Below are 14952 nucleotides of genomic sequence, written 5' to 3'. Positions count from 1 at the left end.
AATTACAATTCAAATTCAGAAAGTTTGTCAGGAATTTTTTCTTTCATGCAATGGAAATTAAAGTACGTAAGATGGTAAATGTTAGCGCTAATAATCTGATACAAGGACACGAAGGCCTCCTATCTGTTAAGGAAGCATTGGACTTCTTAACTCACTTAAACCAATTTTGCTCACATGAAGGAGGTAGCTAAGAAAAAACCCTTTCCTCTCTTCTCTCTCCTCCTCTAATAAGGGGTCAGTTACAAGGACATCCAGCTATATTTTAAAGGTCACAAGCATTGATCTGCATTGAGTATGACAGCAGTGATGGCGAAATCAACGGAGCGTCCACAATCCCGCAAGTAACGTATAAGTACTATGTGCACAGATCAAGTCTTCCTCCACCTGCCTCTCTCAACTCTGTGGAGGTCTCCCCCTTCCACTTACTTTTTCCGAGCCGATGCACTTGTTGCAAAGAGTTATCCTCCGTTTGATCTCTTAGCTCGGGATGTACACGCCTTGGAGAAAACTTGGCGTACAGTATATCCAAGCCACCATTGTCAACGAAGCATCAACACTTCCGCAAATAACACATAAGTATCACATTATGTACATAGTATGAATTGGAAGAACTTTTAAAAAATAACACCCTACGTATAATTTTCTGAATTTGAATTGTATTTTTCTGAACTTGAATTGTAAATTTCTGAACTTGAATTGTATATTTCTGAATTTAAATTGGAAATTCTGAACTTGAATTGTAAATTTCTGAACTTAAACTGGGAAAGGTGTAGTAGCGTGTTTAAATCAAACTGATTGATTCGCTTGCACCGAGTTGCTTTTATACTATCAGTTCGCCTCGTTCACCTATTTCTCCTAAGGTCTAAACTTTTCACGAACATGGCTTCTGGAACAGTTGTATCTCATACTTGGTTATTTAGCTATATACATATATCAGTAGTTTATGTTTTTCTTCTAGCTATATACGTGTGTATGTGTGAGTAACAACTTCTGCTCTTAGTTGTTGATAACGTGATGTGTGATTGTTTCTCTTTCTTCTTCACTCTTATCTGCTGACTACATATATGTATGTGGAAAATATCTTAGCTTCGAGCTGCTGGTTATGTGTGGAATATTCTTCGTTCCCTTGTACATAAGTGTGGCTGCTTGCTTTTTTGTTGTTGTGATTATTTACTAACATCATAGTGATGCTAATATTCCACAATACGAAGCTTATACGATAACATTGTACAACATCCGGCTGGGCATTCGACCCAGGGCTGCAAACCGGTTCGATTCGAAGCGGTGCATAAACCTAAACAACTGATATTTTGTGGCATTGAACTGCATAACTGATATTTTTAAATTTTGAAAACCACCCGAAAACATTTTTCAGTCCAAATATTATTTTCCCAAAAGTATTCAAAATTTATTTAATTTCATAAATATAATAATTAAAATACCACTCTTAGACAAGCCTGCAGCTGCCGCCTTGGCGTGGTGGTAGCGTGCTTCGCCTACAACAACGAAGATCTTGGGTTCCCGCCCCGGGCATAGCAACATCAAAAAAAGGGGCACGACGCAAATTGGAAGAAAAGCTCAACCTAATATCTCTTCGGAGCTTATCGCGCCTTACATTTATTTTTAGATAAACCTGTATACATTTTGCTCGCGATAAATTGTTTTTACAAGTTTTATATAAAAATATGTAGGGATGACCCAAGGTAAACGGCTATAACGTCAATTGTCAGTACGACCACTTAAAATTGCCATTATAACAGCATGGTATTATGATCATACTGCTTTTCCGGAATGGTCATAAGTCTCTTTTTTCTCTTATTCAACTCTTTTTTATACTCAGCGTGCTTTGCACACAGAGTATATTAACATTGATTGGATAACGGTTGGTTGAACAGGTATAAAGGAATCGAGATAGATATAGACTTCAAAAAATCAAAATCATCAATATCGAAAAAAAAATTTGATTGAGCTGATTGAGCCATGTCCATCCGTCCGTCCGTCCGTCAATTAATACGATAACTTAAGTAAATATTGAGATATATTGACCAAATTCAGTACACGAGCTTATCTGGACCCAGAATAGATTGGTGTTGAAAATGGGCGAAATCGGATGATAACCACACCCACTTTTTATATATATAACATTTTGGAAAACACAAAAAACCTGATTATGTAGTAAATAATACACCTAGAATGTTGAAATTTGACATGTGGACTGATAGTGAGACTATTGATAAAAATTTGAAAACAATGTTTAAATTGGGCGTGGCACCGTCCACTTGTGATAGAATCAATTTTACAAATATTATTAATCATAAATCAAAAATCGTTAAACCTATCGTTACAAAATTCGGCAGAGAGGTTGCCTTTACTATAAGGAATGCTTTGAAGAAAAATTAACGAAATCGGTTAAGGACCACGGCCACTTTTATATAAAAGATTTTTAAAAGGGTCGTGTACGAATAAAATAAGCTATATCTTTGCAAAAAAGAGCTTTGTATCAATAGAATTTTACTTTCTAAATTGAATTATAATATAACGTGTTATGTAGAAAAGTAATTTATCTGAAAAAAAAATGTACAATTGAAGCTCACGCTGACTATATAATGTTCGGTTACACCCGAACTTAGACACCTTTACTTGTTTTTGCTATATTTATGATCAGGCGAAAGAAAAGAGAAAATTTTATTTTATTTAAAATTTTCGAGTACGGCGCTCCTTTCCCAATATTTTGTTCCAATTCTAGTGAAAAAACAGATAAACAACTTGCCTAATGATGTCCCCTCTGAGATATGATTTTTGTCTTATCTCTCCGGGAAGTGAACCAGTGGCCGACCTATTAAAATCAAAAACGGTTTGATTGAGACTAACCCATACAACTCTTCGATAAGCTAAATGTTAAAGGCAATTGGCCGGTCGATTGCATGCTACGCGTTCCCGATATGGTCGCCAAGCCCAAACGTCAGAACCGCTACTTCTTGTGTCCCCACAACACCACCTACACAATGAGGCGAGAGTACCCCCCATTAGGGAGAGAAATGAAATGCTGAACAAACAATTTCTGTTGAATACCCGGAATCCTGGGCATTCCAACAGACATCTGATTGATGAGGCCACATCTCCCAGGGGATTAAGGGGTCATCTCCGTAAGCATTATGCGGAAATACGGCACCTGAGAACACAGCCGTATGAAGCAAAAAAGCACAAGCAGGTCCTCAGTGATATCCACAAACAGGCGTCGGACCTCTATGCCAGGACTTGCCCGGCGAATCCGGTACATAAAGAAAAATACCCAGAACTAGCAGAAGAGGAACGCAATCTCCCTGGGTTACGCGCGTCACTCTAGCTGAACTTCGATGTGGGTACTGTAACAGGTTAAACTCTTACCTATCCAGAATCAAACCCGACATACAAAATGAATTTCCTGCTTCCAATGTGCCCCCACATGACACCAACCATCTCTTCAATTGTAATGTGGAACCAACGCCTCTAACACCTCTCTCATTATGGTCCACCCCTGTTGAAAAATCAAGTTTCCTTAGACTCCCGTTATAGGACATTGATGATAATTTGTGATTGGTCGCACCTATTGGATGGGGTGCACTGCTACAACAACAACAAGCTTAATGTTTGAGACCCTTTCTTTCCGGAAAATGGACCAAGATGGTGCGATTTTTTTTTAATTTAGCCAACGAATAATTCAATCTTATATATAAAACCGAGTGCAAAACGAGATGGTAGCTTTATAATTCAAGATTGGATGAGCCAATTTTAAAAATTATATCTGCATTAGTTTCTTAACGTTTCGTAGACGGTTTGTAAAAGGGTTTTAGTTTTATATGTGGACCTATTTCTAAGATATAGACCAAAATGTGGACCAAGTTATTCCACAATGTGTGATTACAACAGAGATATCAAATAATATGTGTTAAAGATGATTTTAGGAAGGGATGGTGGTTAAGAAGAAGGGACGAGGAGAAAAGGGAATGTTATACGGAAAGTCATAGGCTGAAAAAGAGAAAAAGGATAATGCGAGACAGGGATGGAAATTACAGACGCGGAAAAAAAGAGAGAGAGGGTTAGAGGGAGGAATGTAAGTGTAGGCAATGGAGATAAAAATGTAGAAAGTGTGTAGCATTAAGCGTCTATGCCCACCTATGCAATACATTTTGCGGCATTACGCGTCATGAACTCCTATGCAATACATTTTTAACAGCTCAATCATATTACAATATTATACAAATTATTGACCTAACACAGCAGTTACCTAACATCAATGGAATGCCGAATATGAAACTCTTGTCTGTTCACAAATAATAAATTCTGCTTCTATTAATTTTTCCTCATACCCAAGTTTCTAAACTCAAAGCTGAGGAAGAGGAACAGTAAAATCCCAAATAGTAAGTCTTAAAAATGTCACAATCGACAATAAAGGCAGCCCTGCCTAAAGCGAACAGCAAATCAAAATTCGCATAATTCCGTTGAATGTTCCTGACAAAGATGGTCAGGAAGAATGGGAAATTCTAGGACAGTGGAAGGAAGCAAAACCTTACAAAAAAAAAAAAATACATATTTTGCAACCAGCCCATAACAACAAAAGAAAAAATGAAGAAAAGTCACAAAGAGAACCTATAAAAATATAAGTGAAGCGCTATATAAATTTGCAGCAATAAGACATGTCGCGCTCGTTTTCATCTTAGGATAGAAAAATGGTAGCGTAGGAAATACAAGAAACCTGATTGTAGATGATAAAACTAACTTAGGACAGTTACTTATCAGGCTGTACACACGTTGTGCGAATGCCGCCAATACAGGACTTGGTATTTATAAGAAAAACACAGTTGTCCTGAGGGACAAATTGGTGGAAAATGATTGATTATTTACTCGAGTAGGCAAACGTAAAATAATAATTGATAGTTCTCTAAGATCAAATAGATGCATTAACCAAAGAGGTTGTGCATGTGACAAATCCCGGAATAAAAATAAAAATAATTCTTCATAAAAGTCATGACGATTCTGTCCTGGTGGCCGCCGCAGAAATCGCATGACAAATAAGATCAAAGAAATTGCTGGAAAATATTAAATTATTGAGAATATAAAAAGAACATTTAAAAATACGCAAATTTTGTTTTGCACCCACTGTACCTTCCAATACTATCAATACATAGCTACCCCGCTCTTCCATCAGCAACCCATCTATTGTCTATACAATCTATTACAAATTCATCTTATTATGAATGAGAAAAAAAATGTCAAAAGAAAAAAGACTTGAATAATATGCGAAATTAGTTTAATGAAATAAAATAAATAAAATCATTTATTGTCTAGGTCTCATAAGATCATATTTTTACATATTAGGAAAATACTTTACTCTAACCCTCGGTAGATAGATACGTAACCCAAAAATATTTTTACGGTAAATCATATACATAGAAAAATTTCTATAAGAGTGCGGTATAATTTAGAAAATAGAGATAGTACAAACAAAACAAAAGAAATAATAGTCCATAATAATAGACTTAAACCCATTTAAAATATCTTTTGTTAAATTAAAACAAATAATCATTCCAATTTACTCGATTTGTAAGAACATGCCGATTTTTAAGTGAGTCGACGCTCTTAAAGACCGGCTGTACAAAACAAATTTAAAAAATTCTTTATCTGTAAAATAATCGTTAAATTTAAAATTTTGGAAAAAAAGGACTTGTACAAAAACAAAAAAAATATATGTAAGATGCAAATAATAAAAGTATGAAGGTTAAATATTTCAAAAGTACGAGAAAAATATAGAACACCTGAACCTAGAGAGGGAAAGGATATGTAGAAAAATAAAGGTAGGTTGAGGGAGAGGAAGAGAGAAAAATTGAGAAAGTGATAGTGGAAAGGTAATGAGGAGATACAGGGATCAAACATTTAGTGGAGGAGGGAGAGGAAAGAGAAAATCATATTTTTTTGTTTAGAAGCTATATTATGGCAAATGCCTCTGTTTACGGATAAAGTAGTAGGAATATTATCGGGCAGAAGAACCTTTCAATTATCAATCTATATCTTATATATAGCGCGCTAGTTTCGTATAATTTTTTAGGCTGACGGCAAAGTCTTCGCTATAAGCCAAGGCGAGAAGTGCTCCAGCACTAATACCCTCTGGTACATACAAACCAGACTGCCGAGGAAAGAATATTTTTGATCCCTCAAAATTTGCTGTTGTTGTAGCGTTAAGGACACTCCCCGAAGGCCTTGGGGAGTGTTATCGAGTTGATGGTCCGGTACGTTCCGGTACCAAGCCCAACCATCTCGGGAACGATTTGTTATGACCACATGCGACCTTCTGGCCATTCCACCCTCCCACCCCCTAGATCCATGAGGAGTTCGGGGTCGCCAGAGCCTCGGCTGTTAATGAAACAGGATTCGCCAAGGATAGGTGAGGTTGACAATTGGGTTTGGAGAAGCTATGTATTGCGCTGGCAATCTGAAGGGGCTGCGCTACACAAACCCCTTGAATCGGGTATTTTAGGCCTCTTACGACAGGCATACCTACCGCGGGTATATTATAACCCCCTAACCCGCTGGGGGCAAAATTTGATGGCGCTTTGACTACTTCTTAAAATTTTCTATCTAAAAATATCTTTATATTGCAGCATAGCTGCGAGCTTTAAATCTGTCGTGAGAAACCTTAATGATATCTTTGCACCACCTTTCACTCATTTATTCAAAGTGTTGTAAAAAATACTAATCGAGTAATACATTGATTTATTTCAATTCAATTTCAGCATTTCACCCGTTTCAATACAAGAGTCCGTATGGTTTACACTTGATTGGAAAGTGCCTTGTGTACTTTTTTACAGAAGCGCAAATTTGGATTTGTCTATGAGCTGCAATACAAATGTTAATACTTCAACTACTAAAGATGATATTCAAAAAATCAACATGGACATGGAATTGCCCCATTATAATCCATTTATACAAGTAAACTCAGCATAATTAGCTTTCTTAATTTTGCTTTTTTATTTTTTGTTAGCAATGCTAAAAGTTGGATACATTTATTATTTATTATTTATATTACTACCTCCACCTTTTTGCAGGATATAACTAATCCTGTACAGCGAGCGAAAGCGCCAAGCAACATGGGCATTATATTATATAAGCCATTGCAAACGAATGAAATGCCACAGGCAGGTGATTTGGTAGCTATGGATGCTGAATTTGTCACATTGAATCCCGAAGAGAATGAAATACGTCCGGATGGCAAAACAGCAACCATAAAACCATGTCACATGAGTGTGGCACGTATTTCATGTATACGCGGGTAAGCGAATATGCAGCGCTGTCTTCTTAGAATATACATACATATGTATATACACATCCATACATACACAGATTATAGTTTTTATTCACACTAGGGCATTCAATCCCTTATTCCATATTTAGAAACTCGAGGATGTCTAGATATTTAGGGTCGTTTTCTCAAAGTCCAGTTAATGCTTTATGTATTTTTTTATTAGCAATCATTCGTCGTTTTGTCAAGTCAACTCCGAGAAAGCGGTCCTTAAAAAATTATTGTAATTAATTGACTTCTCTAAATATAAGTACCTGGGCGACCGAGCTTTGCTCGGCAATCGTCGAGTATGCCGCATAACATACTTTGTTCTACATGTCATCATTAATCAAACTCTACTTTTTTTATATGTACATATATTATATATTTTTACTTATCAATATTTGATTTCCTTAAAAATAGATTTCAAAAACATATCAAACCCTAACCGCAAAATGAACTGGAACAAAAATTTGAAATGAGTAATTCCAGCCTATAACATAAGGGATTGTTATGATAATTAGTGAAATCGATAACTAAGTTATTTAGGTCGAGTATCTTTATGCGCCGAATTATTAATTTCAAACATTTTTTTAGTTATACACTATGAAAATCTCACAATTTTATTACATTCCAGAAACTTGTAAATTTCGCGAATGACAACTATCAGTTAGTTTAATTAAATATCAACTTACTTGCCTAAGCGCCATCTGTTGGTAAGTAGTTAAATGGTTAGATGTCGTTTTCAAAAAATTGTTGTTCAACGGTAGCAAATTACCATGGTTAGATATATTTTTGCTATGGTGAGAAATCTTTCGGTAACGTTTTACAAGATGGTGCACCACCTAATTTTTATCAAAAATTATCAAAGGTGGTATCAAAAGACACGTTTCGACCTCCGTTTTAACAATCCGAAAGCGAAAATCAAAAAATCCTCTCGAAAGTTATTTACAAAAAACCGTAAAATGACCCATAGTTTTTTTTGCATAGAACACTTTTCTGCGTTGGCGGCCTTCGGCTGCGATTTAAAAAAATAACCCTGGGTGGTTCCGACACCGGTTTGGGGATCAAAACTAAATGCGCGCAGAACATCCTTCTGCAATAGTGTGTGTGTGTGTACAAAAAATCTGGCAAAAAAACAACAACCACATGAAATTTTGATCCTAGTTTTTGCTTATATGTATCATATGACGGAAAAAAAATTTAAATTTTCGCTTTCGGATTCTGAAAACGGAGGTCGAGACGCGTCTTTTGAAACTACCTTTGATAATTTTTGATAAAAATTAGCTGGTGCACCGTCTTGTAAAACGTTACCAATCTTTCTAATAGTAATCTGTGAGAAATTGTAATTATTCATTTCATATTTGCCAAAAATATGCATTTAAATATATTTTGCTGGTATTTGCCACGGTGACTTGATATTGCATTTCAATTTTATTAGCGTGTGTAAAAATAAGAAAATTAAGTCGAATCATGGGTAAGATTTTTTTGCGAAGATGTTTAACTTTAATGTTCTCCTTTAAAGCTTCAATAGAATATGAGTAAGTAGGTTACTATTTCGTCTAACTACCCCAACCATAAATAGCAACCCTACTAAAAAATTTCCCTATTGCAATGCGGAGTGAATTGCCTTTCGTTTAATACCCCTATTGGCATATCTCATGCAATATTTCGAATAGGTGGCAACCTTAATGACAACCCTACTCAGAAATGTCCCTATTTTAATGCGGAGTGAAATACCTTTCGTTTGATACCCATATCGGCATATCTCATGCAATTTTTTTTAATTTCGAATAGGTGGCAACCCTACTCAAAAATGTCCCTATTGTAATGCGGAGTGAAATACCTTTCGTTTGATACCCATATCGGCATATCTCATGCATTTTTTTTATTTCGAATAGGTGGCAACCTTGTGAAACATTCTGCGTGGCAACACCTAGGTAGAAAGTCTTAGAATGTGATACATTATCTCTGTGCCAATTTTCATTTATATCGGTTGACCGGTTCCCGAGATCGTTCGGCTATACAAACATACAAATATACGAATATACAAGAATTGCTCGTTTAAAGTTATAAGATAAAAGTCATTTGTTGAATTGAGGAACTTCTTGTAGCTCGTATGCTAAAAACAAAATTTATACATATTTCGTATGTATGTGCGTTTGTGAGTGAACTCCGGCTAAACTACTGGGCCGATTTTGATGAAATTTTGTGTAAGTGTTCGCGGAGACTTGAGGATGCTTTAGATTCACAATTTGGCCGGTCTTCATTCTAAAAAAAATAGTTTATGGTGCGAGTTTCTTGAAATGTGGTGGCACAGGGGCACTTCCTTGGCTGGCTTATTTTTTGAGAAACGTTTCCTTCCGGGAAAAAGACCAGCGACCGACCTATTCCAAAAAATCGAATTTATGTTGCGAGTTTATAGAGATGGTACAGGGGTATCACTTTGATCAAGTTAATATATGAAAAATTTTTCTTTTCGGGAAGTAACCAGTGGCCGACCTTATCGATAAATCCTATTTGTGTTGCGATTTGCTTGAAATTTAGTTACCGGAAGAACCAACTTAGAAAATCATAGCTGCGTTAGTTCCGTAGTTTTTTTAGTTCCATTAGTGATCCCATTTTGTAGATCTTGTCAAAAATGTAGACCAATCCCAGAATGTATTTTCTTAATATGGGTATCAAATAGGATGTTTAATGAAGGGTTTAACAAAGGTGATGTATAAGAAGAAGAAGATCGAGAGGGAGAGGTATGCTAAAAAGCATAGACTGAAAGAGAGAAAAAGGAAAACAAGGGATAGAAGGGGGAATTGGAGACGGAGAGAAAGAGAATGGCGGGAGGAACCTAGACAAGTGAAAGATATTGTAACGAATTTAGGGAAATTCCGTTTATTCCAAACCTTCTGCTAACATTCGAATCGCTAAACTGTTGAATAAATCACTCCAATCTTCAATATTGCAATATGGGCTTTATTTAGTCTACTTGGGAGTAGTACAATTATACTTCAATATCATGTACTTCACAACAGCGTGTTTAAATCAAACTGTTCTGAATACTCAGCTTGCGCTGCTTTTATACTGCTGCTTCGTCCGCATACCTATTTCTCCAAAGGTCTAGACGTTTCAGCTTCTAGAATCTTCTGCTTGGTTACCAGCTATAAACGTGTATATTTGTAGTTTATTGCCATATGCGTGGGTATGTGTGAGTAACTACTTCGGCTGATGACTACATGTGTGCGTGTGTGAGATATCTCTTGTTGTTGTTGTAGCAGTGGTTCGCCCCACCTCGAACCGATCACAAATTGTCATCAATATCCTCTAACGGGAGTCCAAGGAAACTTGCTGTTTCAACAGGGGTGGTCCATAAGGAAAGGGGTGTTGGAGGCGTTGGTTCCACATTACAATTAAAGAGATGGTTGGTGTCAGGTGGGGACACATTGCAAGCGGGGCATACATTTTGTATGTCGGGGTTGATTCTGGATAGGTAAGAGTTTAACCTGTTACAGTATCCAGAACGAAGTTGAGCAAGAGTGACACGCGTTTCCCTGGGGAGTATGCGTTCCTCTTCCGCGAGTTTTGGATACTTTTCTTTGAGTACTGGATTCACCGGGCAATTCCCGCCATAAAGGTCCGACGCCTGTTTGTGGAGTTCACCAAGGACCTGCTTGTGTTTTTTCGCTTTATACGGCTGGGTTCTCAGGTGCCGTATTTCCTCAAAATGCTTACGGAGATGACTCCTTAAGCCCCTAGGCGGTGCTGGTTCATCAATCAGATTTCTGTTGGGATGCTCAGGTTTCTGGGTATTCAACAGGAACTGTTAGGTCAGCATCTCATTTCTCTCCCTGATGGGGAGTATTCTCGCCTCATTATGCAGATGGTGTTCTGGGGACATAAGAAGAAAGCCCGTGGCAATTCTGAGAGCGGTATTTTGGCAGGCCTGTAGCTTCTTCCAGTTGGTAATTTTTAGGCTTGGCGACCATATGGGTGACGCGTAGCACGTAATCGGCTGGCTAATTGCTTTGTATGTAGTCATGAGCGTTTCTTTATCTTTTCCCCAAGTACTGCCAGCGAGGGATTTGAGGATTTTGTTACGGCTCTGAATTCTCGGAACAATTGCGGCTGCGTGCTCACCAAAATGTAGATCCTGATCAAACGTCACACCCAAGATTTTGGGGTGTAGGACAGTCGGTAGCGTAGTGCCATCGACGTGGATGTTCAGAATGGTCAACATTTGCGACGTCCATGTTGTAAATAAAGTCGCGGAAGATTTAGTCGGTGATAATGCCAGGTTTCGCGAGGCGAAAAAACTGGAGAGATCAGATATCTCTTCGTCGCCTTCTACATAAGTTTTGCTAGATTTAACGTGGACATGTATGTTTGTAAGAACGGCAGCTTAATTTTTTTTTTTTGCGTGATTATTTACTAACAGCCTAGGGATGTTAACATTCGCCACAATATGAAGAAAATAGAAGGAGATTGAGGGAGGAATTAAGTGGAAGTAGAAGAGAGAAATATTGAGAAAGTAAAAAGGGGGAAGATGTGGAGGATGGAGGAGGGATCAAACATCGATGAAAGGAGGGAAAGGCAAGACATTTTTTTTCAGAAGGTACAATATGACGAATGCCAGTATTATATTATCGTGAACGTCTAAATTATTAAAAATATGAATACGATTTAAAAAATTTTAGCTGCGTTAGTTTCTATAGTTTTGTAGTGGTGTATAAAAACAGAGATATTGAAATCGGACGGTCAAGTGAAGCAGGTATTCCATATTAATTCTATATATGAGGAAATTGAGGCGAGTTTTAGTAGGAGTAGGAATGTAACTGGAAGTGTAAGTCGTATTGGGGTGGCGTGAGAGCGAGAGCGTCAGCTAAAGTGGGAATATTTTCGGTAGCGGAAGATAAATGGAATAAGGGATGTACAAGAACATCCTCCGGCGGGTTAGGGGCCTTAGAATATACCCGCGGCAGGTACGCCTGTCGTAAGAGGCTACTAAAATACCAACAACAACAAAATACCAAATTGATTCCCCCCAGCGGGTTAGGGGGTCAGAATATTCCCGCGGTAGGTATGCCTGTCGTAAGAGGCGACTAAAATACCAGATTCAAGGGGCTGTGTAGCGCAACCCTTCAGGTTGCCAGCGCAATATATAGCTTCTCCAAACCCAATTGTCAACCTCACCTATCCGCGGCGAATCCTGTTTCACTAACAGACGAGGCTCTGGCGACCCAAGATTCTCATGGAACTTGTGGGTGGGGAGGGAGGGATGGCCTGAAGGTTTAATGTGGCCATATAAATCGTTCCCGAGATGGTCGGACTAGCACCTTAATGGTGCTGTGTTACCGGAGCGTACCTGATCTGTATCCGGCAAAGGACCATCACATCGATAACACTCCCCAAAGCCTTCGGAGAGTAACCTTATCGCTACAACAACAACAACAACCAAATTGATTCAAAGGGTTGTCTAGCGCAACCCTTTCAAGGGATTGCCAGCGCCATATATAGCTTCTTTGTCAACCTCATCTACTCGTGGCGTATCCTGTTTCTTTAACAGCCGAGGCTCTGGCGACCCAAGCTCCTCATGGATGTATGGGGTGGTAGCACGGGATGGCCTAGAAGGTTCGATGTGGTCATACCAAATTGTTGCCGAGATCGTCGGGCTAGTACCTAAATGTCTTGTTAGCGGAACGTACCGGATCTGCATCCGACAAAGGACCATCAACATCGATAACACTCCCTAGGCCTTCGGCGGGTGTCCTTATCGCTACAACAACAACAACAACATGTACAAGAACAAGAAAAATGGAAGATGAAGCAGAAGGAAATTGGGTAGATAATAAAGATAGGAATCGAGGCTCACTTTTTAAATATAGGCAAACCAGTTTTCGGGCAAAGGGAAGTCTGCCAGGTAATCTTGTATATATGTATATATAAACAGGGATTTTTTTCTCAGAAGCCTCGGAATTACAGCTTCCTATACAGAAATGAAAATGAGCAATGATACCAGATTGAATGCCCTATAAACACAAAAATAGCAAGCTGCTAATAGTTGGTTATGCGGGCGTATTCGATTAATATTGTAAACACTATAAGTTTTAGCAGCAGTTATACAATTTCATAACTAACTGATTATTATATAATAATATAACCATTTTTTTAGCAAACATTTTTAGACTGCTTCATTAATGATGTTTAATAACAACTTGTTTTATATATATACATTAGGGCGGGTCAAATTGTATGGGGAAAAATAGTTGGAAAAAACGTCAGGTAAACATCCAGTTTCTGAATCGATGGGTCATAATGAGTAATATTGTCCATGGGACCATAGGTCTGAAATGAATTTCGAGCCTCCCTTATTTTGTTAGAAAATTTTATATCCCAATCGTAATCCGAATTTGACATTTATTTTCATGTATTTTATTTGTTAGAGCCGCTATTCGGATTGGGATATAAAATTTTCTAACAAAATTAGGGAGGCTCGGAATTCATTTCAGACCTATGGTCCCATGGACAATATTACTCAGTATGACCCATAGATTCAGAAACTGTATGTGCCTTTTCAACAATATATTTGACCCACCCTAAGATACATATATTTTTTAACTTTGTTTTAAGTTCATTTTTTTCATAAAGTTTGTTTATTTCAAATTTTTTGCTTTTGTCGCCGCTAGCCAAGGTCCCGAGGAGGGTGTGCCCTTCATGGACGATTACATATCTACACAGGAAAAAGTTGTCGATTATCTAACACAGTTTTCGGGCATTAAACCAGGCGATTTGGATGCAAACTTTAGCAGTAAACGTTTGACGGCGCTAAAAAATTCATATAAAAAATTGAAATATTTAGTGGATGTTGGTGTTATATTTGTTGGGCATGGATTGAAAAATGATTTCAGGTTAGCATGATAGTGGCTTAAGATTTCTTGAAATGGTTCACCTTTTACAGCGCATAAAGTAAACTAAACCGCAAAATTTATGAAAGATATGTGCAAACATAACGGGTTTGATGGAGCTGCAGTTTTACTTTCTATGACAGCATCACGTTCTTCGGCAAAGTTTGAGCAGCTGTGCCAACGCGAACATATCCAAGATTTAGGATCTAATGGCATAGTTTTTTTGTTAGTAAATGGCAATTTTTTTAACGGAAATTTTAATCCTTGTCATGTATCGCATGCACAGTGGTCTCAACTGAAGTTTTTTGCCATAAATTAAACTCAAGCAGCTACTAAGTTGCCTACGGTAATAGTGATGGTGTATGTAAGAATTACAACAAATATTTGACCAATCGGACCAGGCCCACTGTCATCGCAAGTGCAAAGCAATATGTGGAACTTTAGATTTTAGATCAAACTATATTTTTGAGCACATACGTATGTACATATAAGTGTTGAAATAAGAGATATGTACAGTAGGGTGGGTCGATTTGTATGGACGAAAGTTAACCGATATCGCGCCATCGATTTTTCGATAGGATTTGGGCTCAGGAAAAAAAGTTCCACTACGCATACCCAAAAAAATAATTTTCGAGCCTGCGAAATTTCATTTTTTGACTTTTTTCGACTTTGATTTTTAAGGTTTTTTTCATGACCTACCAAAAAGATTTTCATATGTGAAAAAAACTGTTATCGCCAACG

The 14952-nt window shown here is 37.6% G+C and overlaps 1 protein-coding gene across 1 annotated transcript in view; it reads left to right on the top strand.

The window, feature by feature from the left end:
- The window catches only part of PAN2 (PAN2-PAN3 deadenylation complex catalytic subunit PAN2), a 54295-nt gene that overhangs the window by 27333 nt on the left and 12010 nt on the right, over window positions 1-14952 (top strand). The window contains exons 15-17 of the mRNA XM_067771537.1: window positions 6771-6966; window positions 7083-7306; window positions 13993-14214. Coding sequence (XP_067627638.1) covers window positions 6771-6966; window positions 7083-7306; window positions 13993-14214 — 642 coding nt within the window. The remainder of the gene's footprint in view (window positions 1-6770; window positions 6967-7082; window positions 7307-13992; window positions 14215-14952) is intronic.

This window comes from Eurosta solidaginis, chromosome 3 (genome assembly GCF_040869045.1).
Source record: "Eurosta solidaginis isolate ZX-2024a chromosome 3, ASM4086904v1, whole genome shotgun sequence".
Lineage (NCBI taxonomy): Eukaryota > Metazoa > Arthropoda > Insecta > Diptera > Tephritidae > Eurosta > Eurosta solidaginis.
This window is presented reverse-complemented; position numbering and strand designations above follow the sequence as displayed.